The sequence below is a fragment of the Trichechus manatus genome, unplaced genomic scaffold (genome assembly GCF_000243295.1).
Source record: "Trichechus manatus latirostris isolate Lorelei unplaced genomic scaffold, TriManLat1.0 scaffold00008, whole genome shotgun sequence".
NCBI lineage: Eukaryota > Metazoa > Chordata > Mammalia > Sirenia > Trichechidae > Trichechus > Trichechus manatus.
Window position 1 is genome coordinate 18,620,418 of NW_004443944.1, and position 27,944 is coordinate 18,648,361.

At 49.6% G+C, this 27,944-nt stretch overlaps 1 protein-coding gene across 1 annotated transcript; it reads left to right on the forward strand.

Moving 5' to 3' along the window:
• Positions 1-1,941: 1,941 nt before the first annotated feature.
• On the forward strand, positions 1,942-26,877 carry SDC4 (syndecan 4). Its single transcript, XM_023724465.1, has 5 exons — positions 1,942-2,040; positions 16,827-16,953; positions 18,889-18,935; positions 19,780-19,978; positions 24,805-26,877. The coding sequence occupies exons 1-5, from the start codon at positions 1,972-1,974 to the stop codon at positions 24,954-24,956; spliced, it is 594 nt and encodes a 197-aa protein (XP_023580233.1). The 5' UTR covers positions 1,942-1,971; the 3' UTR covers positions 24,957-26,877.
• Positions 26,878-27,944: the final 1,067 nt, after the last annotated feature.

A 27,944-nucleotide genomic window follows, 5' to 3' on the forward strand; every position in this document is an offset into this window, starting at 1 on the left:
GTGTGCTGATGTCAGCAGATACTGGTGCATGAGAGCCAATTTTTAGGAATTTTGTGAGCTGACTGTTAAACATAACTATTACCAAAAATTAAATTATATAAATTCACAATTAAATTATATTAGAAACAGAAAATAAATACTCAAAGCTCATCACTTCCTAATTATTTCACTACATTTTACTGCTATCTATGCTCTTGAGGTTATTTGTGCCCACTGTATCTGTGTCACAGAAATACTGCTCATCTCTTCCCAACTCCACATTCAATGACAACACATTGGTAGCTTGAAATCAGCCATGGAGGGAGCATTTACACTATAGAAATTGGCAGTGCAACAAACTAGTACTCTCTGCACCCTCTAGTCAATTTTTAAAACATTTACCAGCAACCACTGGCTTTAAGTGTTGAGAAATCTTCTTCCCTTAAGGAAGGTGGTGGGAATGGAAGGAGTTTGTTATAGCAATGCAATGACAGGCAACTAAAATCCCATAGTGATCTATCATCAGAACTTGCTTTCATGAGCTATCTACTGACAATTAGATTAGGCCCTCCAATTTTGTAGAAAGCAAAGATTGCAAAAGGATTTGTTATCCTGACGTGAGGTTAATTCATTTTCTCAATGTCTGTTTTTTAGTTTTTCCTTTCTGAGTCCTAGGGAAGAGTAGTCAGAATACCTGAAAATAAATGTTTGCCTTTAAACCTGTGGGAAAAACATGACCTGGCATTTGAAGCATGCTTTACTGTCAAGGCTCTTTCATTCTGTGATGATAATCAGAGGCTAGAAGAGGGAAGTCACTCCCACCTGTCCACTCTACAAAGTATATAAATTCATAATATGCCAACCAAGGCCAAAATACCCTGGTTCTAAATCCATGCTTCACCCTGTAGAAATATATGTAAGTCAGGGAGAGACAAAGCTAGGCAGCTTTAGTACTTCAATTGATTATCATAGGATGCTCCCACTAATAGTTCCAACCATACCTATACTTGGGACCCCAGAGGCTTTTCCCTCTTCTCCATCCCCCACCTCCCGCCCCCCACGATGCTCTGTGGGAAGATGCAGGATGGGTCAGGGGCCACACAGACCTTTCTTTTACAGAGGGTGGACGTGGCCTTGCCAATGGAGGTAAACTTAACAGACCATTTCTCAGAGAGAGTAAACTTTTTAGGAAGTTCAAAATCTAGAAAACAAATCCTTTAAAACGGGTGAGCCACCTTGTGACCAGACTTTGTCTGGCACCTGTTTTTGTACGGGTCACTGATAACTAAGAATGACCTTTACATTTTTAAATGTTTGAAAGAAAATCAAAAGGAGAACATTTTGTGACAAGTGAAAATTGTATGAAATTCAAATTTCAGTGTCCATAAATAATCCTTTATAGGAACAGCCACACTCATTCCTTTAAGTACTGTCTATGGCCGAATTTGAGCTACAACAACAGAGTTTGCGTAGTTGGGACAGAGACTGCATGACTCGCAAAACCTAAATTATTTAGCCCTTTACAAAAACAGTTTGCTGACCCCCGCCCAAAAACTACCCGTATCCCCTGTCCCCTTTGGGAAGTCTCCGTACCTTCAGAGAGTAGTGCACCCAGTTTAAAGAGCGCTGGTCTAAACGGAAGACGCCAGGCAAGTCCTTCGAGTCCCTGGGCCTCAGTTTCCCCAACTACAAAATGGGCTGAGACGCAATGGTCTCTGGGGGCTTGCCTAGCAGGGGGTCAAATAACTAAAGGGGGCTGGGGCTTCCGGTAGGGGCTGACTGGGAACCGGCGCGGGTACGCGGCGGGTCCCTTGGGATTTCCAGCTCGGTGGCTGGTTGCAGTGCCGGGGAGGCCCAGCTTTCGCGGGGAATTCCGGGCGGGGCGCGGGCGGCAGCGGGGGCGGGTCGGGGCGGGGCCGCACCGCCTATAAAACGGGCCGCTCTGACTCCTGGGGCCAGTTGCTGCCGCCTCCGCCCTCTGCATTGGGAGCCATGGTCCCCGCCCGCCTGCTCGCGCTGTTGCTGCTTCTTGTGAGCGTCCCCAGCGCCACTGCGGAGTCGGTAGGTGCTTGGAGTTATCCGGGGCGCGACTGGTGCGGCGGCCCCTCCTTTGTTCCTGGGAGCCGGGGATGGGGGGCGTTCGGGGGACTGCGCTCGCCGCCCCAGCTAGCCGCCGAGGCGGGGGAAACTTTGTTGGAAACTTTGCTATGGGACCCGGGGCTCCGAGGCTGGCTCCTCCTAGCGCCGTGCGCCCCCAGGCTGTTGCTCCTCCCGCCTACCCCGGCCTCAGCCCCGTCGCGGGCTCCAGGCTCGGACGTGACCAAGCCGGTGTCATCTCTTCTCCGCCCACACGCGCCCCTTGCCTCGTTACGATCCTGGGATAGGCTCGGAGCCCCTAACCACTTCCTCACTCTTCTGCAGGCGTGCAGGGTGGGTAGCCCCGGAACTCGACTTCGCTTGGGGGTGAGAGGGAGGGAAGGGTTCTGCGGGGCAGTGCTTCACACACCGGGGAGTGGAGGACAGAGCCCTGCTACTGACTGACTTGTGTCTTAGGAAAAGGCTCTGCACCTTCTGAGTCTCAGTTTCCCCATCTGCCCAAAAGGCAGGAGATGAGTAGTGCTTACCTAGACCCTGGTGGCGTAGTGGTTAAGAGTCATTGCTGCTAACCAAACGGTCGGCAGTACGAATCCACCAGCCTTTCCTAGAAATCGAATTGGGCAGTTCTACCCTGTCCTGTAGGGTTGCTGTGAGTCGGAATCGCCTCGGCGGCAATGGGTTTTGTTTTGTTTTTAGCTAAGCTGGGACTCTGATCCTTCAAGCGCGCATGGGTTTAGGCTTTCAAGAGTTGAGCCTCTGCATTTTGCAAGAAGAGTGTTTGTTTTTGCTGAACTGCAGATGGAGAGATTGGAGCCCCAGCCTTGAGTGGGGTGAAGGGGGCTGGGGAGAGAATGCTTTCTCACTGCCCACTGGTCCCCTCCTAGTTTTCAAAATCCTAGACCCGGAGAAGCCCCATTCACCCCAGCAGCCAGGCGGGGAGGAGGGAGACAATATCATCTAGGAAGTTGGGGACATGGAAATTGCTGAGAGAGGCGACCTGCCCCCTAGGAACCTGGTCCTTGTGTCCCCTTCTTGTTTCTAAGTCGCCCCCTAGGAACCTGGTGCTTGTGTCCCCTTCTTGTTCCTAAGTCCTGGCTTCTAGAGGGAGGGAGTGAGTCCTAGAAATTTAATCATTAATGTTAATTCTTTTGAAAGCCCTGAGGCTCCTACTTCCTTGTGCTCACTTAGGGGAAAGTCCTTTCTGCCTGACAGGTTCCTGTAGGGGAATGAATGAGACCCTGAGCAATAGCCCTCAGGGCTGTTCCAGGCACAGTTCCAGGCAGCTAGTGATGATAACAAACATGTAGCATTTACTCTGTGCCTGGCCGTGTTTTGAGGGCCTTACATAGATCAGCTTGCTTAATTTCCACGACATCCCTACTGTTTACTAGTCTAAACTTCTGCAGCAAGAGATGGTAAGTAACTTGCCCAAGGTGACACAGCTAATAGGGGCAGAAATCAAATCAAACCCGTTGCTGTCAAGTCTATTCTAATTCATAACGACCCTATAGGACAGAATAGAACTGCCCCATAGGGTTTCCAAGGAGCGATTGGTGGATTCAAACTGCTAACCTTCTGGTTAGCAGCAACTCTCTTAACTACTGCACCACCAGGGCTGTAGTAGGGGCAGAGCCGGATTCAAATTTAGGCAGCCAGGCTTCCAAGTCCTTGCTCCAACTCCTAGTCCTCCTGACTCCTCTGTGCATGGCTGCTGTGGGGTCCGATTTCGGGCACCTTAGAGTCTGTTGAGATTTGGGCCTGAAAGAATTCTGAGGTGGAGAGAAGTAGGGTGATGGTATTCCCAAGTCAAGGGCAGCCATGCCAAAAGGTTAGCGGCTGAGCCTGGACTAGATAGAACCCAATTCTTCTGCCCCTGCCCACCCACTCCCTCTTCCCCCAACCTTGGTGGAATGCCCAAGGAGTCCTGTGGTACGGTGGTTAAGCTGGAAGGAGATGTGGCAGTCTGCTTCCTAAAGATTTACAGCCTTGGAAACCTTATGGGGCAGTTCTACTCTGTCCTATAGGGTCGCTATGTTTCAACTCGATAGCGGTGGGTTTGGTTTGGGTTCAGTGGAGTGCCCTAAACTAGGCCTGAAGGATGCATTGGTTTTGAGTGGTTGGGGAGACGTCCACTGGATATTGGATCGTGTTGATCTGGGCAGTGTGGAGAAAAAGGAAAGGACCCAGGAGGCTTCTGAGGTCACAGCGTGGACAGTTACATGCCAGTCTAGCTCCAAGGCTGCTGAGCCTGCAGGTGCTTTGGGGTGAGGAGCAGATAGCTATGGTCCAGGGCTGTCAGAGGGATGTGGTTTGGAGAAGGGGGTTGTGTCATTCTTGTGTATGGTGACTGAACAGCTTGGGGAGAAGTCAGCCCTGGGAAGCTGTTTCCTGAGAGAGGTGTTCCTCTCTCATCTGTGGCTAGTGTCACAGACCTTCCACTTCTAATTGGGTCATAGCGTTTCCCCTTTTAACCCTCCCCTCTTCCTTCATAGGTTGTGGCTGGAAAAATCAGGCCTAGTCACAGGTGGCTTAGACTATAGAGATGATCCGGTCTGACTTTTAATTTTGCAAGCGGAGAAAAACAGAGGACCCTTGAGTGGCCAGGGAGAAGAGTTTTGCCAATAGCAGTTATGATTCATTGAATGTTTTCCATATGCCAGGCCTGTGATGCATTTTTATCTTTGCAATAAAAACTAGGATGCAGAAATTATGTTATGGCCACTTTACAGATAAGGAAACAGAGGTAAAATGAGTACCACTTGGGATAGCAGAGAGCATCCAGGCCACCAGAATGTCTGTCCAGTAGTCCCTCAACAATGCTGTTGGGGCCCCTGCCCACATTTTAGGTTTAATCTAAAGGCCTGTTCTCTCCCTGAGTGGTGCCCTACCCCCCTGGTGCCACAGATTTGGGGAAGAGAGCCCAGGCTGAGTGCCCAGCTGCCCTCTTCTCTATTTGGTGGGGGGTTGCCATCCTAAACCAGTTCTTCCTGTCCAGCTGGGAGCATTCCCCTGATCTATTCCTGCCACTCCCTCCCATTAAAGGCAGCCTTGTTTTGGGAGCTGCCCCCCCCACCCAGGTGTTGCTGCCCAGGGGCATAGCCCACTGACTTGGCACTTGGCCCAGACAGTTATGGGGAAGTTTCCCCCACCTACCGGGTGTACTGGAGCTTAAGGATATTTCTGGTCTGCTTGAGAGTTTGCTCCTTGACTGCACAGAAGTGGGTGTGGGAGCGGAAGCCCAGGAGGTTCTAGGACCCTTGAGTGGCCAGTGAGAGCTTTTGGGATGTCTTGGGATCCCAGAGTTACCAAATTCCCAGGAAATAGCTGGGTCGCACTTTGAACGGAGAGCTCCGTGAGGTTGGGAGGAGGTCCCTTTCCCTCTTGGGCTGACATCCCCCCATCTGTAAAACAAGGGATTTGAACTCGAGCTTTTCCTAGCTGTGACATTCTGTTGTTGTTGGGTGCTGTCAAGTCGAATCCGACTGATAGCGACCCCATGTAACAGTAGAACTGCCACACAGGGCTTTCTGTTGGGTGGGCTCTAACTGCCAGCCTCTCAGTTAACAGTCAAGTGCTTAACCGGTGTGCCAACAGGGCTCCTTGGCATTCTGTTAGTAGTTAATAATTAAATAAATACCTGCAATGCAGTGTGCAAAGGGCTGTGGAAACCATAAAGACACTAAGGCATTCCCTTCCTGGAAGAAATTCATGGTTTCTGAGGGAAAGCTGCTGAAATTCTGAGTCCCCCCCACCCTCATAGCCAGGGCAGAACTCTGCTCTATTTGTTTTTAGTGAAATACCTGTCCCATAGTGAGTGCTGGGCAATGTTTGTGTGAATGAACAAATTCACACATGTAATTTTATTCTGAAGGTGCATCAGGGTTATTTATTTCTGGCATGAATGTCTCCCAATGATATATGTAAGATAGGTATTACTATCTCCGTTTTACAGAAAACTGATGGTTAGAGGATTGAAGTGGCTCGTCCAAGGTCAGAACCAGGTCTAACTGATCATGCAATGTGTCTGGCTTAAGCATCCTCAGAGAACATTCCAGATGAGGAAATTTGCTAGGTTTGAAGTTCGATGCCTTGGGTCCTACCTCTGAGTTGCTGACTGACCTTGAGCATGCCCTGTCTGTGAGTCTCATTGCCTCCAACTCTAAAATAAGGACGTTGGACCAATGCCCTCTAAGGGTCCCTCCAGCTCTGAGAGCCCATTGATGGAGGCAGGGCACATTCTCGCCCTCCTTGGTAATGAGTTTAAACAAGTCCCAGTCTCAGAAGGGAACGGGAGGGGGCCATTCAGCTCCTGCCATCCCCAGCTCCTAGAAACTGTGAGCTTTTCCAAGGACGTGGAGTGCTGAGCCCGCAGGCTGAATGAGGAGCTGAGGAAGCCAGGCTGGGCTCCCAGCCCCAGCTCCTTCTTGGAGGAACTGGCTCCTATCTGTTCTCCAGCCCTTTGGACTAGACTGGTGGGTGTGATTTCCAAAGAATGCTTAAAATTGGGGGAAGGGGCTGACGGCTTCGTGAGTCACTGGGGAAAAAGAGCAGTAGCTTGCGTGCCTGAGTCACCCATTTCCCTTCAACCTCTTGGCTAATAGGATGGCTCTGGGGTGGGGGGGTTGGAATGGGCTCAAGAGTCTTGCCTTGTCCTTTGGGAGCCTATTAAAGATAGTGTCAGTGTCTCAATGTCCAGGACCTTGAGACATAAGGGAAATTCTAGGCCCAAACCTTCACAGCCCCTTGCCTGTGTGTGGACTTTGACCAGCCTTCCAAATCAGGCTTTAGGCCTCTGCAGCAGGGAGCACCTTTTCTTTTTTTTCAAAAAGCATAACTGAGGCTGCAACTAGTGTGAGTTATAGGGCCCAGCTGGTACAGTTCAGATTTAATTTGACCCTGATTTTTCTGATGTCCCCTGCTTCCTTCCTGGGGCTGGCATGGAAACTTAGTGGTTTGGAGTTCGCAGACCTGTTGAGTCCACCTTTTATTAGCTGCGTGACTTTCGACATGTACTCACCCTCTGGGAGTCTCAGCTTCCTTGTCTGTAAGGAGATCATAGTACAGTTGCAGCGAGGTTAAAGATGACAAGGATGCAAATAAAGGCACCTAGTACTATGCTGGAGCTTTGGTGGCACAGTGGTTAAGAACTCAGCCACTAACCAAAAGGTCGACAGTCCAAATCCACCAGCCGCTCCTTGGAAACCCTATGGGGCAATTCTACTCTGTCCTATAGGGTCGCTATGAGTTGGAATCGACTTGATGCCAAGTGTGTGTGTAACTACTGTGCCAGGAGCTCTGGTGGCACAGTGGATAGGTGCTTGGCTGCTATTGGCTGTTTGAACCCACCCAGTGGCTCTGCGGGAGAAACACCTGGTGATCTACTCCCATAAAGATTACAGCCTAGAAAACCCTACGGGGCGGTTCTACTCTAAATGGGGCAGTTCTAGCTGTAATCTAACAACAATAGTACTATGCCTGGTAGGGAGGGGGCGTCCCTTAGTGATAGCTTCCATCCTAGCCCAGGCCACCTTGATGCAAGGTGGTCCTACACATTTGAGGATTCCGCCCCCAGGGCCCCTGGAAAGCTTTTTCCCCTCCTCCCCTTCTTCCCCACAGCTGGAAGGTGTATAGGGTGGGGCTGATGGAGCCTGAATCTCCTATTTGTTTATCTTAGAAGTGGGCTAATTATCTGATGGGTTTATATTTAAACAAGAGCTAGTTCCTGGCAGCCCCACCCCTCCTGCCAGCATCAGCAGGAACCCCATGCTGAGCCGTTTGCAGCCTGGAGGGAGAAGGGGGCTGAAGGTTTGCATCGGGTCCAGGACCACCCAGGACACTGCCCAGGACCCGGGCCACCTCCTGTGTTGCGGGCAGTGTTTGTAGGAGGAGCGGCAGAGCTTGTTGTCTTAAGGAGACCAAGGGAATTGCAAATACTACTCTGGGCTTTGAGAGGGGAGTGAAGATAGAAAAGGTGCAGTGTTCAGAAAAGCCAGTTTTCATTGCGTGGTGCCCTGGAGAGGGAGGAGGAGAAGGCATATGTCAACAGTGGGCTCCTGACTTAACCCTAAGAGAGCAAGAAGCCTGACTTCTGGGGCTGGTTTCTTATTAACTCTGGTGACCTTTGGACACATTCCTGCGCCTCACTGGGCCCTTCTCACCCTGGAAAGTGGGCAAGTTTCACACCCAGGAAACCTGAGTCCCATTCCAGCCCTGCTGCTCACCCAGGGATGTGCGGGCAGGTCATCAGTCACTTTGCTGGTGGGAGGCCCAAGTGTCCTCTGTAAAACACAGATGCTGACACCGGTGCCACTCAGGGATCATCATCAGTGTTTGGCAAACTGGGAGGTACTGGCTTAGCATAACAGTTAAGCACTCAGATGCTAACTGAAAGGGTGGCAGTTCAGACCCACCCAGTGGCTCTGGGGGAGAAAGACCTGGTGATCCACTCTCATAAAGATTACAGCCTAGAAAACCCAATGGGGCAGTTTCTGCTCTGTCACGTGGGGTTCCTGTGAATCAGCTCCTCACAACAACAACAACAAAAGTGCTGATTTAAGTTCAGTTGTTGATTAGCAGCTGGACAGGTGCTCTTAGCCTGGCTATGGGGGTTGGCTTCAGGGAGGTGGTGTCTGTTCTCCTTGAAAATAAAAACTGATGGTTACAGTTCTCGAGGTTCAGACCTTCTCAGAGGGCTCCAGGACTCCCCCAAAAGATCCACTCTGTGATCTTAACAGTTGCTCCAGTTTTGATTTCTACAGTTGTCACTCCCCCTTTCTATACCCAGCTGCCCCCACCCTCCTTCGCACACCCCCAACACCTTCCCAACCTTGGGCCAGCCCCTCCTACTCAGCACCCCCTTTCCCAGCACCCCACCCCATCCTTCAGGACCGGGGAGCTCAGCTGCCCCAGTTTTCTCTGGCACAGACTAGAAGAGGCTGGGAGTCAGGTGACACCTGGGCTAATGGAAAGGGGAGGCAGGGAGCGGCTGGTATGTGTGGAAACTATGACTCGGTGGAGAGGGCTGGGCAACCTGTGAGGACTGGCTGTACCACACGAACCCTGGGCACGGGGGCAGGGGTGGCAAATGGCTGGGCAGTCGCCGCAGTAGGGACACTCCTGACCCCAGGGAAACCCAGCCGGGAGATGTCTGTGGGACAGACTGACCCGGTCTGGAGCAGTGACTTCCAGGGTGGCAGCGAAGGCTGAGAAGGGGCAGGAAGCCAGCACTGAGGGCTGATCTAATCGGCCAGGACGAGGCTGCTGCATAGGCTGCTCTGGAGAACACAGGAGGCTTGTTTACGTCCTGAGAGCTTCCCGGCCTTCGGACCCAGCAGGGATTTTGGATCCACTGCTTAGATTACAAGTCCCAGCTTCAATGCACCTCTGTCTGTGCGGCCCTGAGAAGCCACCCCCCTCCTGGCTGTCTCCACCGGTAATCGGAGCCATGCCCAGCTTGGTTACAAGGCCTGGAGACAGGAGGAGGCTTGTCTGTTTAAGAAACCCCTTTTCCAGGTGGGGAAACTGAGGCCCAGGAGGGAGTCTCCCAAAGTCACTCCCGGAGTTAGTGGCAAGGGTGCTGGATCGCCTCATGATGGGGACGTTCAGAGGCTCCAGAAGCCCTCAGTCCCCATTCTTAGCTGGCACCCTAGGATCCTAGAGCCCCTGTTGTACGAATGGGCTGTACTGGGGGGTTGGGTGGTGAAAAGCTGGCTTCTGGCAGTGCCAGGTCTGGCTCTCTCCAGAGTGATAGTGTCCAAAGTAACCTGACCTTGGAGTGGGCAGAGCCTGCCATTTGAACTCCCACCCCACCCCCGCCCCAGACCAGGCTTAACCCTTCAGGCACCAGGCTATGGAATGGTGCGAGGTTTCTTTTTACCTTCTAGAGTGATTTTTTTGTCCCCAAGGCAGACCAGGAAATACCCTGGGGGTGCAGATCCCCAAGCAGAATTTCTGGTGTCTCTGGTCACTCACTGATGCTTGCTCTTTTTATAAAGATACAAGTGGTCTTTTCTCTGCCTCTGTCTGGTTAGGACAGGTGCTCAAAGCTGTGTGACCTTGGGCAGGTCTCTGCCCATTTCTGAGTTTGTTCTTTTGCACAGTCTGAAGGGACCTGATTGGTTGTTGAAAAGTCTCTGGTCTCAGAAGCAAAATAATAACCCTTGATAGAGTATGTCCCTTTACAATTAGCAGGGCAGCTTACCACCCACCAACCAGCTTCTTTCCAGCAATACAACTCTGCCAGTAACTTTTCCCAGGTCTCCAACCGTTATAGCATTGACCCCTTTAGCCAGGTAGCAGAAGGAAGGCAAACCAAAAGGCAAACCACTGCCATCGAGTCAATTCCAACTCATAGCAACCTTGTAGGACAGAGCTGAACCTGCCCCACAGGGTTTCCAAGGCTGTAATCTTTAGGGAAGCAGACTGCCACATCTTTCTCCTGCACAGCGGCTGGTAGGTTTGAACCTTGGAGTACTTTAACCACTGCGCCACCAGCCTCCTGAGAGAGGGCAGGTGGGGGGTTAATAATAGCCACTATTCACTGAGCACCTGCTGTGTACCAGGCCCCACCCACACTAACTGGCAGGAATCCTCACTGCCATGCGAAGTGTAATCAGCCTTGGTTAGAAAGAGGAAACCCAAGGCTCCAGGACATGAAATAAGTTCCCAGGCTTCTATAGTTAGGTAAGCAGCCCTGATGATGCGGTGGTTAAGTGCTTGGCTGCCAACCAGAAAGGTCAGCGTTTCAAACCCACCAGCCGCTCTGGTGGAGAAAAATGTGGCAGTTTGCTTCCATAAAGATTTACAGCCTTGGAAATCCTATAGGGTATTTCTGCTCTGTCCTGTAGGGTTGCTGTGAGTCAGAATAGACTCAAGGCAGTGGGGTTATGGTTAGGAAGTGGCAGGACTGTGATTTGCATTTGTATCTGCCTTTATGCGGAATCGCTATGGTGGTGGAAGTTTGTTCCCCACCAGAAGTATGGGCCCCAGTTTTTACTCATTATAGGGGAAGTCTCACCCTTGAGAAAGGGGAGTGGGGGAGGAGAGTGATTGTGCCAACAGCCCCTGTTGGAGATCTCCTGCCAGAAGCACTCTAGTGAGTTCAGCAGTTGGAGCCCAAGGTACTCACACCGCCATCCCTGCCAGTTTGGCTTGCCCAGTTACCCTGCAAGTCTCCTCTCCTGAAAGAAGCCAGAGTCAAGTGTTCCTGACCCTACCTCCCCTGGGGAGGAGCCAGGTAGGGGGAAGGCTCTCCTGCCCTCTCCTTCCTCTCCTCCCACCAGTTCACAGTCAATCAAGCCCTGACCCTGAGCTCCTCCCTGGTGCCCCAGACAAGTTTCTGTTCCTTTGTTTAAGCAGTACTCACTTTCACCTTTGTTTACTCCTAGGCCAGGGGAAGGGGTGCCCTGGACCCCTGGCCGGGCAGTGAGTGTTGTGGGCTATGTGGGGTTAGTAGGTTGGGGAGGTGAAGAGCGAGCGGGTGGCAATGAGAAGCGTGGTTGTGGTCAGGGCATGCACTTGAGAAAGATCCAGCTTTGAATTCCAGCTCTGTTGCTTTCTAGCTGGGAGACCTGGGTGAGTGACTCAACTGAGCCCCAGTTTCCTCATCTGCAAATGGTAAGAGCTCCTTCCAAGGCTGTTGAGCCAATTAAATGAGCTCATATGGAGAAAGAGCCCAGCATAATGGATACTTGTGTTGGTCACCCCAACCCCCATACTTTTCTGGGGTAACCGAGCTGTAGGATTTTGAGGTAGGGTTGGCAACCTCTTCGCAGCTCCATTCCTATAACCTAAGGACTAGATGGGGAAGTATGTCTAGAGTGAGGGCTTGCTGCCTGTGGATTTGTCGAGACCCTCAGGGGCAGCCAAGACTCTTGAAGGGGAGGGAAGACAGCTCCAGCCTGGGAGCCAGGAGACCTAGCTTCCAAGTCCAACTCTGCAGCCAGCTGTTGGGTGACCTTGGCACAGTCGCATGTCTAGTCTGTTTGGTTATAAAATGAGAGGGTTGGGCTCTGTGGCCTCAGATACCTTCTGTTGGCAGGTGCTAGTCCCCGTGGAACAAAACAGCACCTACCTCTTCTTTTCCCTGCTAGTTCAGGAAGCATCCAGAATCACTAACCTCCCAGGTGCCAATCCCAGGTGCCCACCAGCCGTGGGGGCCAGCAGGGTCTGTGAGACCCAGGCCCACTGCCTTATTCAGCCGGTGCTTTCTGTTATGTGTCTGTGCAAAGGACAAAGATGCAGGGAGACTTGAAGGCCCAGAGAGGGTACCTGGTTGTGCACACACATGTGAACACACGTGCCCGGGCAGGGGTGGGGTGAGCTGAGAACAGACCACATCCTTAGCCAGGAGCAGGGTGGGGTCCCTCCCTGGTCAGGACTGGGTCTGGCTGCTGGGTGGCTTGGCTCTTCAAAGCCACCCCAGACTGAATGGGCCTTGTCTGAAGAGGGTGGGGGAGGGGAGAGCTACCAGTGCCTCTCCCCTCTCCTTTACAAAAAGGGATGCTTGCCCACAGTCCCATGGGGCTTGGCCCTGTCTTGCTGGCCTAGTCTTAAAGGGCTCCTACTCACTTGAGAGTTTCCTCTCTAGTCAGGGATCGTGGGCAGACGGCGTGCCCCTGGAGCTCAGGGAAGATTTAATTTCCTGTGTTCTTCCATTAGCACTGCCTCACAAAGCTTCTTCCAAGCCTCCTGAGTAAACCTCCTAGGCTCACATAATGCAGGCTTTGAAGGAGGCCTTTTAGGAGGTCCCTAGGTTTGCACTCGACTGCTAACCTAAAGGTTAACGGTTAACGGTTCAGACCCAGCCAGCAGTGCTGTGGAATAAAGGCTTGGCGATCTGCTTCCCTAAAGATTACAGTCAAGAAAACCCTGTGGGGTATTTCTGCTCTGTAACGCATGTGGTCACCATGAGTCGGTATCAACTCGAAGGCAATGGGTTTTTTTTTTTTTTTTTGGTATGGTTTTTTGGTCCTTTTAGGGCCCTGGAGTGGTTGTCTGATGGAGGTCTAATCCTGGCCATGCCTCTGGCCCCAGTGAGACCTTTGACAAGTTGTTCATTCTCTCTGAGGAACCTCATATAAAAAATAAAGGATTAGGGATGACCAGGCTACCACCAACAGCACTGAGCTGGGAATAAATCTTGGTTTCGGCTTCCATGTTGCTAGTGACTTGGCTGCTTGCTCGTCACTGCACCTTTGCTCTCTGAGCCCTCATTTCTCTAATGTGAAAGGGAGGTCGTTACAATCAGCCAGTCAGTTGTTTGGAAACACCTTTGATCACTTTCACAAACTTAAAGGCAGGATTTGCAAACAGCATTCTAGGCTCCTGGGGACTGGGAGGGGTGAGGAGGATCTCTTCTGAGAAGAGCCCAGTGCTAGGACCCCAGCCCCTGCCTTGAGAACTTTGAACTCTGATTCCTACAGCCAGTCTGGTCTCCAGGCCCAGTCAACAAGTGGCCAGAGTTCCTCCTTTCCCCCTCTGGGCTGGATGCTACTCCACTGAACAGGGCCTGGGGCAGGCTGGCAGCTCTGGGTACCCGTGAGCTCAAGCATGGATTTATGTGTGTGCAGTTAAAGGCACAGGGGTGACCCATGCTTGGGTTCTGGTCCAGCATGGCCACTTTCTACCTCCTGTGTGACCTTGGACAAGTGACTTGACTTTTCTGAGCCCCTCCCCCCTTTCCACCTCTGCGTTGTTGGTAGGTGCCTTTGAGTTGATTGTGACAGAGAACTGCCCCAAAGGATTTTCTAGGCAGCAGTCTTTACAGGGAGGGTGGGGGAGTGCAGTGGTTAAGAATTATGGCTGTTAACCAAAAGGTCTGCAGTTCAAGTCTACCAGCTGCTCCTTGGAAACTTTCTGGGGCAGTTCTACTCTGTCCTGTAAGGTTGCTATGAGTCAGAATCAACTCGACCGTGATGGGTTTGGTTTCGGTTTTTTGCAGTCTTTACAAGAGCAGATCTCCAGGTCTTTCCTCCATGGAGCCGCTGGGTGAGTTTGAACCTCCAACCTTTCAGTTAGCAGCCCAGCACTTAGCCATTGTGCCACCAGGGCACGCTCCACCTCTACAGAATGGGTCTGTTAAGAGTTCCTAAGTAGTGCTAAGTGCTTGGTAAGCCATGGAGGTCCTGCAGGTTTAGATTCTGGGCCCTGAGGGAATCTGTAGCGGGAGATGGGGTCAGAGCCCAGGAACCCTGCCCTGGGTAACTCAGATTGTGCAACCATGGAGGAGCCTTCCTTCCAGGCTGCCAAGCCAAAGCCACAGGCACAGGCTGTGTGCGGGGGCTGGAATTCCAGCGCCAGCAGCTCAACAGCTCCTGATTCCCCAGTCATGAAGTCATCCCTAACCGGGCCTTAACCCCTGCTAGCTCCCCACCCATACGGGTGCCAAGCTTTCAGCAGATTCCCCCGCCCTGGGGTCAGGGGGGTGCTGCCCACTGCCTTCCGGCTCCCTTCCAGGAATCCAGCCTCCTGCTCTTCTGGAGGTGGAAGAAGGCAAAATAGTCAGGTTCCATCCGCCCCCCTCTCCCTGGAAGCCAGGGGTGGGGTAGTGCAGAAGGAGTCTTGCCCCGGAAGTGGCTTTCCTGGGCCTCTCCCACAGTGATAACCTTGTGCTAGGAACTGATATTTCTCCTAGACTCCTCCATCTCACTGGCAGACACATCAGTGTCAGACACAGGGCTGGTCAGAAGGAGACTCAGGCTCTTTCCACTGTAGCTGTGTGGCGAATTCGCTATGTGACTTGCCCATATTTGAATAGATGTTTGAAAGACTGAGTTACTGGAGTGTGTGTGTGTGTGTGTGTGTGTTAGGTGCTGTCAGGTCGGTTCCGACTCACAGCGACCCCTATGTACAACAGAACGAAACACTGCCCAGTCCTGCACCATCCTCACAATCATTTCTATGCTTGAGATCATTATTGCAGCCATTGTGTCAATCTGTCTCGTTGAAGGTCTTCTTCTTTTTTGCTGACCCTCTACTTTATCAAGCATGATGTCCTCTAGGGACTGGTCTCTCCTGATAATATGTCTAAAGTACGTGAGGCGAAGTTTTGCCATCCTTGCTCCTAAGCAGCATTCTGGCTGTACTTCTGAGATAGATTTGTTGGTTGTTCTTGCAGTCCACGGTATAGTCAATATTCTTCTCCAACACCATAGTTCAAACGCATCAGTTCTTCTTTGGTCCTCCTTATTCATTGTCCAGCTTTTGCATGCATGTGATGCTATTGAAAATACCCTGGCTTGGGTCAGGTGTACTTTAGTCCTCAAAGTGACATGTTTGCTTTTTAATACTTTAAAGAGATCATTTGCAGCAGATTTGCCCAATGCAGTGTCATTTGATTTCTTGACTGCTGCTTCCACGGGTGCTGATTGTGGATCCAAGAAAAGGAAATCCTTGACAACTTTAGTCTTTTCCCTGTTTATCCTGATGTTGCTTACTGGTCTGGTTGTGAGGACTTTTGTTTTCTTTATGTTCAGTTGTAATCCATACTGAAGGCTGTAGTCTTTGATCTTCATTAGTAAGTATGTCAAGTCCTCTTCACTTTCAACAAGCAAGGTTGTGTCACCTGCATATCACAGGTTGTTAATGAGTCTTCCTCCAATCCTGCTGCCCACGCTCTTTTTCATATAGTCCAGATTCTCGGATATTTGTTTAGTATACAGATTGAATAGGTATGGTGAAAGGATACAACCCTGACACACCTTTTCTGATTTGAAACCATGCAGTATCCCCTTGTTTTGTTCAAACGACTGCCTCTTTCATCTACGTGCAGGTTCCACATGAGCACAATTAAGTGTTCTGGAATTCCATTCTTCATAATGTTATGTGTAATTTGTTACGATCCACACAGTGTGCTTAGGCACTGCTGAGTCACCAGGCCTGGGCCCTACCCTGACCTGGGGCTGTCCCGGGACGTGGATGAGCTAGCCCTTTCTGTCTGGCCCAGTCTGACTCAGCTGGGACAGGTGTCCTGGGCTTGGCAAGGCCGAAGTCAGCAGCCCTCTCCCTGCTCTGTGTGACTCAACAGCGACTGCAGCGTAGAACCCTTGAGTGTCGTTCCTCAAGCTGGCCTGTGTGGCTCTGGAGTCGGTCAGCCCCAGATCAAATGCTTGTTCCTGTATTTCTGGTGTTGTCACCAACACAATGTCATATATTTAATGCCCAGGTTCCTCAGTTATAAATGGGGTTAACAATACCTTCAGAGTTATTACGAATAGAGCCTGGCACATAGCAAGTGCTCAATATAATAGTACCTAGTCATATCAATATTTTTTATTATTACTATCTTTGTTATTTTTATTAGGGAGTCCTAGTGGCACAGTGGTTAAAGTGCTCGACTGCTAACTGAAAGGTCGGCAGTTTGTACCCACCAGCCACTCTTCCGGAGAAAGACGTGGCAGTCTGCTTTTGTAAAGCTTTACAGCCTTGGAAATCCTGTGGGGCAGTTCTGCTGTGTTCTATAGGGTCACTATGGGTTTGGTTTTGGTTTTTATTATTTTTAGTTAGCCTAGAATGGGAAGAAAGATGCTTTTCTAAGGTCACAAGCAGGTTAGGGGCTGAGCGAGGTCCAGGCCCAGGCCTCTGCACTCTCGCCTGGCCGCCTTCCACTCAAGGTTCGCCTTCTACCACCCGGAGTTATCTCCTGCACGCCTACTCCACTGCCTTTTGGGGTTTAGGGGCTATTGTAGAAACTAGAGGCTGACGTGTTTCTAGAAACTAGAGGCTGACGTGTTTCCTTTTTTCACCCCTAGATCCGAGAGACCGAAGTCATCGACCCGCAGGACCTATTAGCAAGCCGATACTTCTCTGGAGCTCTGCCGGACGATGAGGATGTGGGGGGCCCCGATGAGTTTGAGCTGTCCGGCTCTGGAGATCTGGGTATGGAGGGCATGTGGGCAGGCCACGGGGCTAGAGGGAATGGTGGCCTCACCCCTTAAGAGGGTGTTCACATCTTGAGACTTGAGGTGGGGATTTTCCTGTAGTGTTCCTCCTCCCCCTCAAAACAAGGGGAAGCAAAAGGAACTGGATTAACCTTTTGTGTCCTTGAGAGCCTCCCAGGTCAAATTGTTCAATGTTTCGTGCTAGTTGGTAGCTCTGGGTTTTTTGAGCACCAGCCTGAACCTGGCCTGGTAGCCTCCTCCTCTTGGCCTGAGGGCATGATGGGGGTGGCAGTGGGTGTCAGGACAGGATGAGGGTAGGGAAGGAGGACTGGTATTGTTTTCTTCCTTTGGAGAGACAAGTACCAGCTCAGGAGACAGGGGGCTTGTGTGGGCAGAGGTGGGGATGGGGAACAAAGAACTAAGCCCCCACTTCAGTAGGAGGTGAGGGTAGGCCAGACCTGGAGGCAGGGACCTTTCTAGATCTTTCTGTGATGGCCTGGCCCTGGCTTTGGGGCCAGAGAGAGCTACTGAGAATGTCCCCTCCCACGTGCAGGGTAGTGTAACACTTCAGAGTTTGAGCTTTGCAGTGACACAGTCCTGAGTTCAAACCTCTGCTCAGTGTGACTGCTGAGCCTCAGTTTCCTAACCTGTAAAATGGGAATAATAATAATAGCACATCAGTGTTGTGGGGTCTGAACTGAGTTAAAAGCTCTCAGCACATACCAAACGCACAGTAAATGCTTTAATATAATGATGGTAATTTAAAGCCATGCTTCTGAAACTTTAATCCCTTTGGGGATCTTGTTAAAAATGCAGATTCTGATTCAGTAGACCCTGAAATTCTGCATTCCTAACCAGCTCCCAGGTGATACTATGGTCCCTGGATCCACACTTTATAGAGCATGGGTGTGTGGAGTTGACAGAACATCTGCCCCACTACCAGCTCACAGATTCTTTCTCTCTAAAAGAGCCAGGGAGTCAGGTCATAGGAGCCCCATTTTACAGATGAGGTGACTGAGCAGTGGCATCACTAGGGGGGTGCAGGCCACACTGGGTGACACCATCAGAGGGGTCACACCAAAATGACTATAAAATTTTTGTGGAGTGTTTCAGCAGAAATTTATTATTTTTTAAAAAAATATCCCTGTAGTTATATAACAACAGCATTTTTCGTAAGCCTAGCTTACATTTGTCCGTATACCTGCAAGGCTAAAACCCTATGCTGATTTACTTTTGAACCTTCTAATGCGCTCTGGTCAGAGATATCATTACCCAGTTACAATGACGCTTCGAATCACATGGTTTCGTCTGCATTCGATACAAGGATGCGCTGTTGTTCTCATTGCTGCTATTTTTATAGTCGTTGATTTTGTCAAAATTTCTGGTGTTTTAGCTACAGTATTGTAGTAATTAGTATAACTTTTTGAGAATGAAGTGGTAATTAAAGGAAAACCCATTGCCATCTAATCGATTCCAACTCACAGTGACCCTGTAGGACAGAGTAGAACTACCCCGTAGGGTTTCCAAAGAGTGGCTGGTGGATTTGAACTGCCTACCTTTTGGTTAGCCACTGAGCTCTTAGCCACTGTGCCATCAGTACTCCAACTAAAGGAAAAGAAGGAGTGATACACGGGAATTATGAAGTATGAGTAACAGTCCTACAAAAAACATTACTAAGGATTCTGTACGGTCTGGTACCGGAGGAGGTCCATGGGCCAGGGCGGGGGGTGGTGCTGACACCATGAGTTACTGCACTGGGTGACACCAACCCTAGTGATGCCACTGCAGCTGAGGCTGGTTTGGGGTGGGAATGATCACTCGCTGGATGTTGAGCATTTGGGAGCTGGGTGTAAGTTAGGAGCCTCCCAGCCACGGCTGAAGGGGTTGTTATCTCAGGTAACCGACCTAACACACAGCCTTTCTGACCCTGCAGATGACTCGGAGGACCCCAGGATCTTCCCTGAAGTCATCCAACCCTTGGTAAGTAGCCACATGCTCTTGCTTCCCTGTCCCCTTGCTCCACTATAACACCTGTTGAGAGAGGCAGAAGGTACAGCCCGCATATAGGCAGAGTATGTGGGGTCTGACCTCACTCTGCACGAAAGCTTTTGTCTGTGACCCTGGGCTCATTTCGGGGCGGGCACAGCTGCAGGTCATAGGTAGGTAGTCCCCCACTTAGGGATAGGCATCCAGCCCCTTTATCTGTGTATTTGTAGCTATTTCCCAGCATTGATACCAAGTTACATATATAGTTCTGTGTACTGTATTCTTCACTTAATGTGCCCGTGAGCATTTCTGCACATTATTAAATGTTCTTATTCATTTTTATAGACTACATAATAGTTCACTCAGTTCCCATTATTGGTGGAAATGTTGTTTATAGTTTTTGATATTTTAAAATTATAACGCAGCAGCAAGCATCTTTTACACACGTGTGTGATTAGCTGCTTAGGACAGGATCCCAGAAGCAAAATTGCTGCCTGAAAGAGCAAGCAAGTTTGGAGATTTTCCCACACTGCTCTCCCAAGTGGTTACTCTAGGATACCCACTGACCAACAGTGAGCAGGAACCCCGAACCCTGAGCCCTGAACCCTAGCTCACACTGTTCATTCCCCATTTGGGGCAGATCTACTAGAAAAGTTGAAGTTAAAGATTTGGCAGCATAATTTTTGAGAGGTTGTTCTCGGTTTCTGCTCTAGGACCACATGGCTTAGCCCAGGAGATGGCAGTTTATCCACCTTGATGAAAGTTCCTGTCCCCTGCCCTGAGTCACTCCCCAAATCAGGCTCAGTGCTTGTCTCTTCTCCCCCTTCTCTCCATCCAGGTGCCTCTAGATAACCACATTCCTGAGAGGGCAGGGCCTGTGAACCGGGTCCCCTCCGAACCCAAGGAGCTAGAGGAGAATGAGGTCATCCCCAAGAGGATCTCGCCTTTTGAAGGGGATGAGGATGTGTCCAACAGGGTGTCCATGTCCAGCACTGCCCAGGGCAGCGGCATCTTTGAGAGGACAGAGGTCCTGGCAGGTAAGGTCCCGTGCCTCTATCTTGAAGGGGGAAGAGGGCTGTGGGGGTGGCACCTCTGGGCAGAAGGGCCCTGGCCCATAAGGCTACTTTTTGCCCCTTCCCTTTGATGCAGCCGCCTTCACCCCCAGTCGGGGCACCCTGGGGCAGTGAAGAACTATAACCACCCTTATGGGGTAGCTCTGGCTGATTATGAGTCCCTGGGTGGCACAGATGGTTAAGTACTCCACTACTAGCTAGAAGGTTGGTGGTTCAAACCCACCCAGAGGCACCTCCAAAGACAACCTGGTGATCTGCTTCTGAAAGGTCACGGTCTTGAAAACCCTATGGAGCAGTTCCACTCTGCACACATGGGGTTGTCAAGAGTCAGAATCAGCGCAAGGAGGAAGAATTGTGAATCAAAGGCTTCTCAACATGAGGCAGGAGGCATTCACTTGCCTTAAGCCTTTCTTGCTTGTTTTTCAAAACACTCCACAGCCTGGGTTTGGCATCCGGGAAGTTAATTATGAAAAGTAACTTCCTTTGAAAGCCTGAAGATTCCTTAAGATAGAATTGGCTTCCCCCAGCAGGCTTTATCATTTGCTATCCTTGTGACCTTGGCTGAGAGCCTTTTGAACTCCATGGCCCTCTGTTTCCTCATCTGTAAAACGGGTACAATGATACCTTGCTTGGTTGGTGTCATGATACCATGAAAAAGAGAATATGAAACAACTTTGCAAACCATAAAGGACTGCTTTGATTTGCATCTATCATTTAATTCTCATTAACCTTTGTATGTGGGTCACAGGGTATCTTCATGTGACAGATTAAGAAACTGAGTGTTAAAAACAGGTTGAATGTTTGGCTTCAGAGCTATTGATTGTACTGTACCATTGAGGGGAAAGCTCTGTCAGGAGTGGCTTCGTCCAGCCTGGCTGGGGGGCCTTTAGCTGGGGTGGTAACTGGCTCTGGCAGCCCTGGAAGTGGGTGTGATCCCCAAGGCTGGGGTTGTCAGAGGGAGCTCCCTTTCTGGCCAGGTTTTCCAGGCATACCACGGCTGGCCCGTCTGGGTGAACTGGCCTGGTGAGTGGTTATCATGGGCCCTGGGAACCAGCTGGACCAGCAGCTGGAAGAGCCCTCTGAGAGGTGTAGGGATAGAGCTCTATGGTTATTAACCTTCAGCTGAAACAGATCTTGTCTGTTTCTTGCCGATGAGGCTTCCTGGGATTTTGGCCCCAAGTGACACATGCCCAGTTCAGCCTTGAACCCAGCCTCCTAGAACATGAGCCAGTGTTCTTTTTAGCTTTCCTTCACTACTTCATGTTCAATGTGGGGTGGGGTGGGGTGGGGTGCCATCAGAACTAGAGAGACTCTTAGAGACCATATAATCTTTTTTTTTTTTTTTTTTTTTTTTAACATTCTGTTGTGGTTTAGGTGAAAGTTTACAGAACAAATTAGTTTCCCAGTCAACAGTTTGTACAGGCTTGTTTCGTGACATTCGCTGCAAAACCCTGAATGTGTCAGCAAGACGGTATAGTCTTGTAGGTAGAAGTCAGTGGTGCAAATGGTTAAGCGCTTGACTGCTAACCAAAAGATTGCCAGTTCAAACCCACCCAATGGCTCAGCAGGAGAAAGACTTGGCAATCTGCTTCCATAAAGATTACAGCCAAGAAAACCCTATGGGGCAGTTCTACTCTGTCACGTGGGGTCCCCATGAGTCGAAATCGACTCAGTGGCACCTAACAAGTCTCGTAGGTTTCAAAGCTACAAGATATTATAGGGGTAAAGCCTCCCCGGTCTTTCTTCAACCACGGAGTTTTGGTTTTAGCTGGCATATTTGGAATTTGCAAGAGGTTTTGGTTCAACCAAGAAAGGTTTCTGCTGCTTTTAACAGAAAATTTAAAAACCATTGATCTAGTCTAAAGCAACTATTTTTTATACATGGGGAGAAGAGAAAGCAAACCACTTGCTGCGGGCCACAGGCAAGAGACAGAACCGAAGCCAGGCAGGGGCAGATTAACCAGTGATTAAGGTATGCATGGGCTTAATTGTGTTTACTTGCTAATCTGCAGTGAGCAATTTCACCACATCTTTGATGCAATGGGGGACAGGTGAAGTTGTACACTGCAGATTTGGTGGGAAGGCACAGTTGGACCTGTGTGTACCTTACTTATTGGGTAATCTGCCCTGAATTTAGCCAGGTCGTTGCTTGGATCTTCCTAGTTGAGAATTACACAAATATAAGATCCTCGAAAAGTTGTGTTCTTGAGCCAGCTGAGGTGGGGCCCTCCATTCTACTAGCTTCTAAACAGCACCTGGGAGTTATCAGGTGCTTAAATGTTATCAGGTGATGCATGTGTCCTCAATGAGTCCCCACAACAACCTTATCAGGTAGGTATGGTTATCTATGCTCTCATAGATAAGGAAGCTGAATAACTAAATAACTTGTCAAAGGTCACAAAGCCGGGACATGGTATACCTGGTGTCTGAACCCAGGCCTGTGGTCACTCTGAGCCTGTGCTTTCACCTGGATCCTGTAGGCAGTCCCAGCACAGACCAAGGGCCTAATGGAGGAGTTGGGGTTGTCGGAGGGAAGGTGATGGAAACAGGAATGGAGGTGAGGCCTGATGTTCCATGTGCTTTTAGTAGAATCCCCTGGGGGCACTTCAGGGGCACTTGGTTGCTGCTGCTTCATAGAACTTGTAGGCCAGAAGGAAACTTCTCTGGCTCCTCTGTGCCAGTCTGCCCCCATTCTGTGTGTAGATTTGGAGTGTGTGCAGGGCTGGAAAAATAATCTTCTTAGCCTGAGTAAGACTGAATTAGGGGACTCAATCTGCCACAGAAAGGATCCTATGAGACATCCCTGCCCCCTCAACACACAGGAATGAGCCATTCAGGCCACCTGGCGTAGTGGAGCGAGAACAGACGTTGTGCTACAGATGTCTGAGGTTAGAAACCCACATCTGCCCCACACTAGCTGGTGCCCTTGGGCGGTGCTCCTTTGAGTCCAAATGTTAATGTTTTATGAAGCAATTGCTGTTGTGCCAAGCCCAATTCAGGCTGCTGCTGTTGTTGTTGGTTGCTGCTGATTCCAGCTCATAGTGACCCCATGTGACAGTAGAATTGCCCCATAGCGTTTTCTCGGCTGTAATCTTTACGGGAGCAGATTGCTAGGTCTTATTTCGCGGAACTGCTGAGTTCTAACTGCTGACCTTTCGGTTAGCAGCTGAGCGCTTAACCATTGCGCCAGCAGGGCTCTTTCCAGGGTGCTAGGAAGGCAGATATAAACCAGAGGTTTACAACGAATGAGCTGTGCTATGCAGTGGACACTGTTCTAAGCACTTTAAGTGGATTAATTTATTTCATCCTTATGACAAACCGATGAGAATAGATTTTTTTTTGCAATGAGAGCTGAAAGAACTTGCCCAAGATCACACAGCCAGTAAGCCAGTAAGTAGAACTAGGCCTTAACCACTGAGCTATATGCGGGAATGTAAACCACTATATATCATTATCTATAACAACAACGAAAACAGTTGCCAATGAGTTGATTCTGACTCATGGCGACCCCATGTGTACCAGAGTAGAACTGTGCTCCAGAGGGTTTTCAATAGCTGGTTTTTCAGAAGTAGATTGCCAGGTCTTTCTTTTGAGGCACCTCTAGGTGGACTTAGCAGCTGAGTACATTAACCATTTGCAGTACCACCCAGGGACTCCATCTCTAGCATAGTACTGTGGCACGTATATATTAGTATGCTATACGTGTGTATGGTAGTGTACACCTGCCTGTATGTAGAAGCTAAGGCCCGTATTGGGATATGTATGCACACAGAGGGAAAGCTAGAGAGCACCAGGCTGCTAAGGTCTGCAGGATAAGTACGTCCAGAGGCATTTCCACAGCCTGCGATTTTCTGGCTTCTGGCTGGCTCAGTTAGTGCTAAGCTGCTGGGGAGTCCACCTGGTGTTTAGAAAGAGCCTGGGCTTTGGACGTGGATTAGAAAAGTGGTTTTGCCACTCTAGCCATGTGATCTTAAGTGACTTAACTTCTTTGGGCCTAGTGATTCCCTTCTCATAAACAGGGTCATGAGGATCAAATTAAATAAGGCATCGAATGCCTGACCCAGGTGGTGGTGATGGTGAAGATGTAGAGTTGTAAGAGCATTGATTGGAAGTGGGGAGGGGGGTGTCTTAGTTAGCTAGTACTGCTATAACAGAAATACCACAAGTGGGCAGCTTTAACAAACAGAAATTTATTTTCTCACAGTTTAAAACCAAAAAGCAAACCCATTGCTGATGAGTCGATTCTGATTCATAGTGACCCTATAAGATAGAGTAGAACTGCCCCATAGGGTTTCCAAGGCTATAATCTTAACAGAAGCAGACTGCCATATCTTTCTCCCACAGAGTGGTTCAAACCACCAACCTTTTGGTTAGCAGCTGAGCGCTTAACCACTGTGCCACCAGGGCTCCCTTCTCACAGTTTTAGGAGGCTAGAATTCCAAATTCTGGGCACTGGCTTGAGGGAAAGGCTCTCCCCGTCTATTCTGTCTACTCTCTTTTCAGCTTCTGTCCCTAGGTTCCTTGGTAATCATGTGGCTGTTTGTGCTTGCTTGCTTGATCTGCTCTTTTATATCTCAAGAGAGATTGACTTAAAAACGCGCCCTACACTGATACGGCCTCGTTAACATAACAAAGAAAACCCATTCCCAACTGGGATTCTAACCACAGGTGTAGAGGGGTTAGGATTTACAACACATATTTTTGGGGGGACACAGTTCAGTCCATAATGGGGTACCCAGGGCCCTACTGAGCAGCTTTCACCCTCACCTCTCTTCTTTCTTCCTCTCCAGCTCTGATTGTGGGTGGCGTCGTGGGCATTCTTTTTGCCACGTTCCTGGTCCTGCTCTTGGTGTACCGCATGAAGAAGAAGGATGAAGGCAGCTACGACCTGGGCAAGAAACCCATCTACAAGAAAGCCCCCACCAATGAGTTCTACGCGTGAAGCCTCCCGCAGGCATGGGCTTGGACTGTGGGGGGAGAGAAGCCCAAGGACTGGGAAGGGTGGACATTAGGGTAGGGGGAGGGCAACCTAATACTGACCTATCAGTGTCTCCAGCTGTGATCATGTTGTAATGTCAGAAGATGAGACATCATCTTCTAGTGTTCCTGCCTGGCTCTTCTCGATTCTTTGGGCCTCAGTTGCCCCAGCAGAAAAACGGGGTTAAACTTGCCCTTTCTGAAGGCAGCCTGAGGATTGGATCATTTCTTAACCTTCCAGCTTAGAGCCTAGGACCTAAGACCAGCTTAGAACCTAGCCTGAATCATACCCCATCCAGAGCCCTCAGAAGCCAGGGGGCCAAGGAGTGTTGCGTGGATCCTGGCTAGAGGTCTGCCCCCGAGCGGCCTTCCTCACTCCTTTTCACAGCCTGTCTCTGCCAGGAATTGGGAGAAGGAATTAGAACCATGTGCACCCTGAGATGTGTCTGTCATTGGGAACTCGGATCACACTACAGGACTCTCTGTGGTATACCTTGAGCCATTCTGGGCTCTTTCAAGTGACTTTTGGAAACCAGCATTTTTTTACTAGGGGAGGGGAGGGAGGGAGGGTGAGGGGGAAGAGCCGAAAGTTCATACTGAAATGGATTTGTAGAGTATTTGTAAACCTGTTTTTGGTAGGTTTGTTTGTTTGTTTTTTAAAGGGTTCATTCCTTCACACAGATTCTCTTTCTGCCTGGGCAAGAGTGTGCTAAGTCTTTATTTAATGTTTTTGTTGGTTGGTTTGTTTCTCGAAAATGAGAGAAGAGCCGGAGATACGATTTTTATTAATATTTTTTTTATTATTTATAGTTACAGATAGGGCCTCTCCTTCTCTTTAAACTCTCTCCCCCATCATTTTTTTTTTTTTTAAACTTCACATTCTCCTGTCCATGACCTTGGCCCTTTCTGAGGCTGCTTCTTCTAAGAAGTAGCTTTTGCTAAAACATAATTTTCTAGCAGATCCCAAAATGTAATGCAGGGGATAGTGGGATATTTGTGCCTCTTGTAATATATTATTATTCTTCCTGGGTTCTAGAAAAATAGATAAATATATTTTTTCAGGAAATAGTGCGATCGTTCTAGTTGAAAGTCGGCTGGGTGGTTGAGTGAGTGGCTTCTGTGTGGTTGGGTGGTTTTTTTGCCTGTTACTCTTGTCCGTTCCTGGTGCCTTCATTTGATTGGGCTGGGACAGTTGAGAGTCGATGGTTCTACCCCCTATTTTCTGCTTTTGGGCCCAGTTGGTGTTCCTTGGTCGGCTTTCTCCCAGCTCTAGACTGCACTGTCCAGTGTGGTGACCACAGGCCATGTGTGGCTATTTAAATTTAAATACATTAATTTGCATGAAGTTCAAGGGTCATTCCTTGGCCACAATAGCTGCAGTTCATGTGCTCAGTTGCCACTGAGGGCCAGTGGCTACTGTACTGCATGTACAGATGGAACACTTCGAACTATTGGACAGCACTGCTTAGAGGACTAAGCTGGCTTAACAAGTCACAGCTCTGGCTTTCCCTGGATGACCCTTGTCTCCCTGGGCAGGGGTGGAGGGCATGGGGGGGGGTGCTGATTAGGCTCCAGCTGGAGGCCATCATCTGGGATCCCCCTTCTCCAGAGAGGAGAGGCCTGGTGGCCTAGCCTGGGTAGACCATGCCTTTCCTTGACCCCACTGGCGGGGGTCGGGGGATCACCCTTCCCCTCTCTATCCAGTGGCCATTAATGAACTCCTTCACCACCCCAACCTAGGGTCCCAGCTGGCTGGGTCCTCTTCCGCCCCTGTGCCCTTTCCCTCAGGCTGTGTTGGGCGGGAGCACCTCTTCTGTAGCCACCTCTCACACTGTTGTCTGTTACTGATTTTTTGATAAAAAGATAATAAAACCTCATACTTTGTAGATGGTCTGCCTTTTTTTTTTTCATTTTTTTTCTTCTTGTTGAAAATACAGTGAAACATACAACAATTCAAGAGTTTCTACATGTACGATTCAGTGACACTGATTACATTCTTCAGGTTATGCCACCCTTCTCATCCCCCTTTTCCGAATTGTTCCTCCTCCATTAACATAAACTCACTGCCCCTGAAGGGTCCTATCTGATATTTCCAGTTGCTGTTGTCACTTTGCTCCCATATAGTCCTTTAAAAGAGCACAATGCTCAAGGCAGGCGTTCTTTACTAATTAAGCCAAGTGCCTCTGTCATTTGAAAACTCGTAACAAGTCACCCTCTGCTGGCTTGTACCCCTTGATTTCAGTGGAGCGTGAGAGAATTCCCCCTATCAAACTGCCTCTGGGGTGCTGGGGGGCGGGGCTCTAAGCAGCCCGGAGAGGATGGGGAGAAGTCAGAAGGTGCTCGCTGGCGGCCTGTGGCGGGTGTATTGTGCCTACCTTAGTGTTCGGTTTAGCTTGTACTGTTTATAAAACAATTTTTGAATGAGCTGCCAACTATAAAAATCAGTACATTTCTCAGTAGAATCCAGAATCTGCTTCTCTTAGGGGGAAAAAAAATCAAGATTTGGCGGCTCTTGGTCTCCATTGTTGTTGTTAGATGCTGTAGAATCTGCATTAAAAAAAAGACAACCAACAAAAAACCAAACCTGTTGCTGTCGAGTCAATTCTGACTCATGACGACCCTATAGAACAGAGTAGAACTGCCCCATTGGACTTCCAAAGAATGGCTGGTGGATTCAAACTGCCAACCTTTTGGTTGACAGCCAATCTAACCACTGTACCACATATCAACACTAAAACAAAAACAACGATAAACCTGTGGCCATAGAGTCGGTTCCAACTCATGATGGCCCCATGTGTGTCAGAGTAGAATTGCTCTATAGGGTTTTCTTGACTGTAAGCTTTATGGAAGCAGATCACCTGGCCTTTTTTCCGCGGGATCACTGGGTGGGTTTGAACCGCCAACCTTTAGGTTAGCAGTTGACCGCAAACTGCACCACCTAGGGCCATGACAA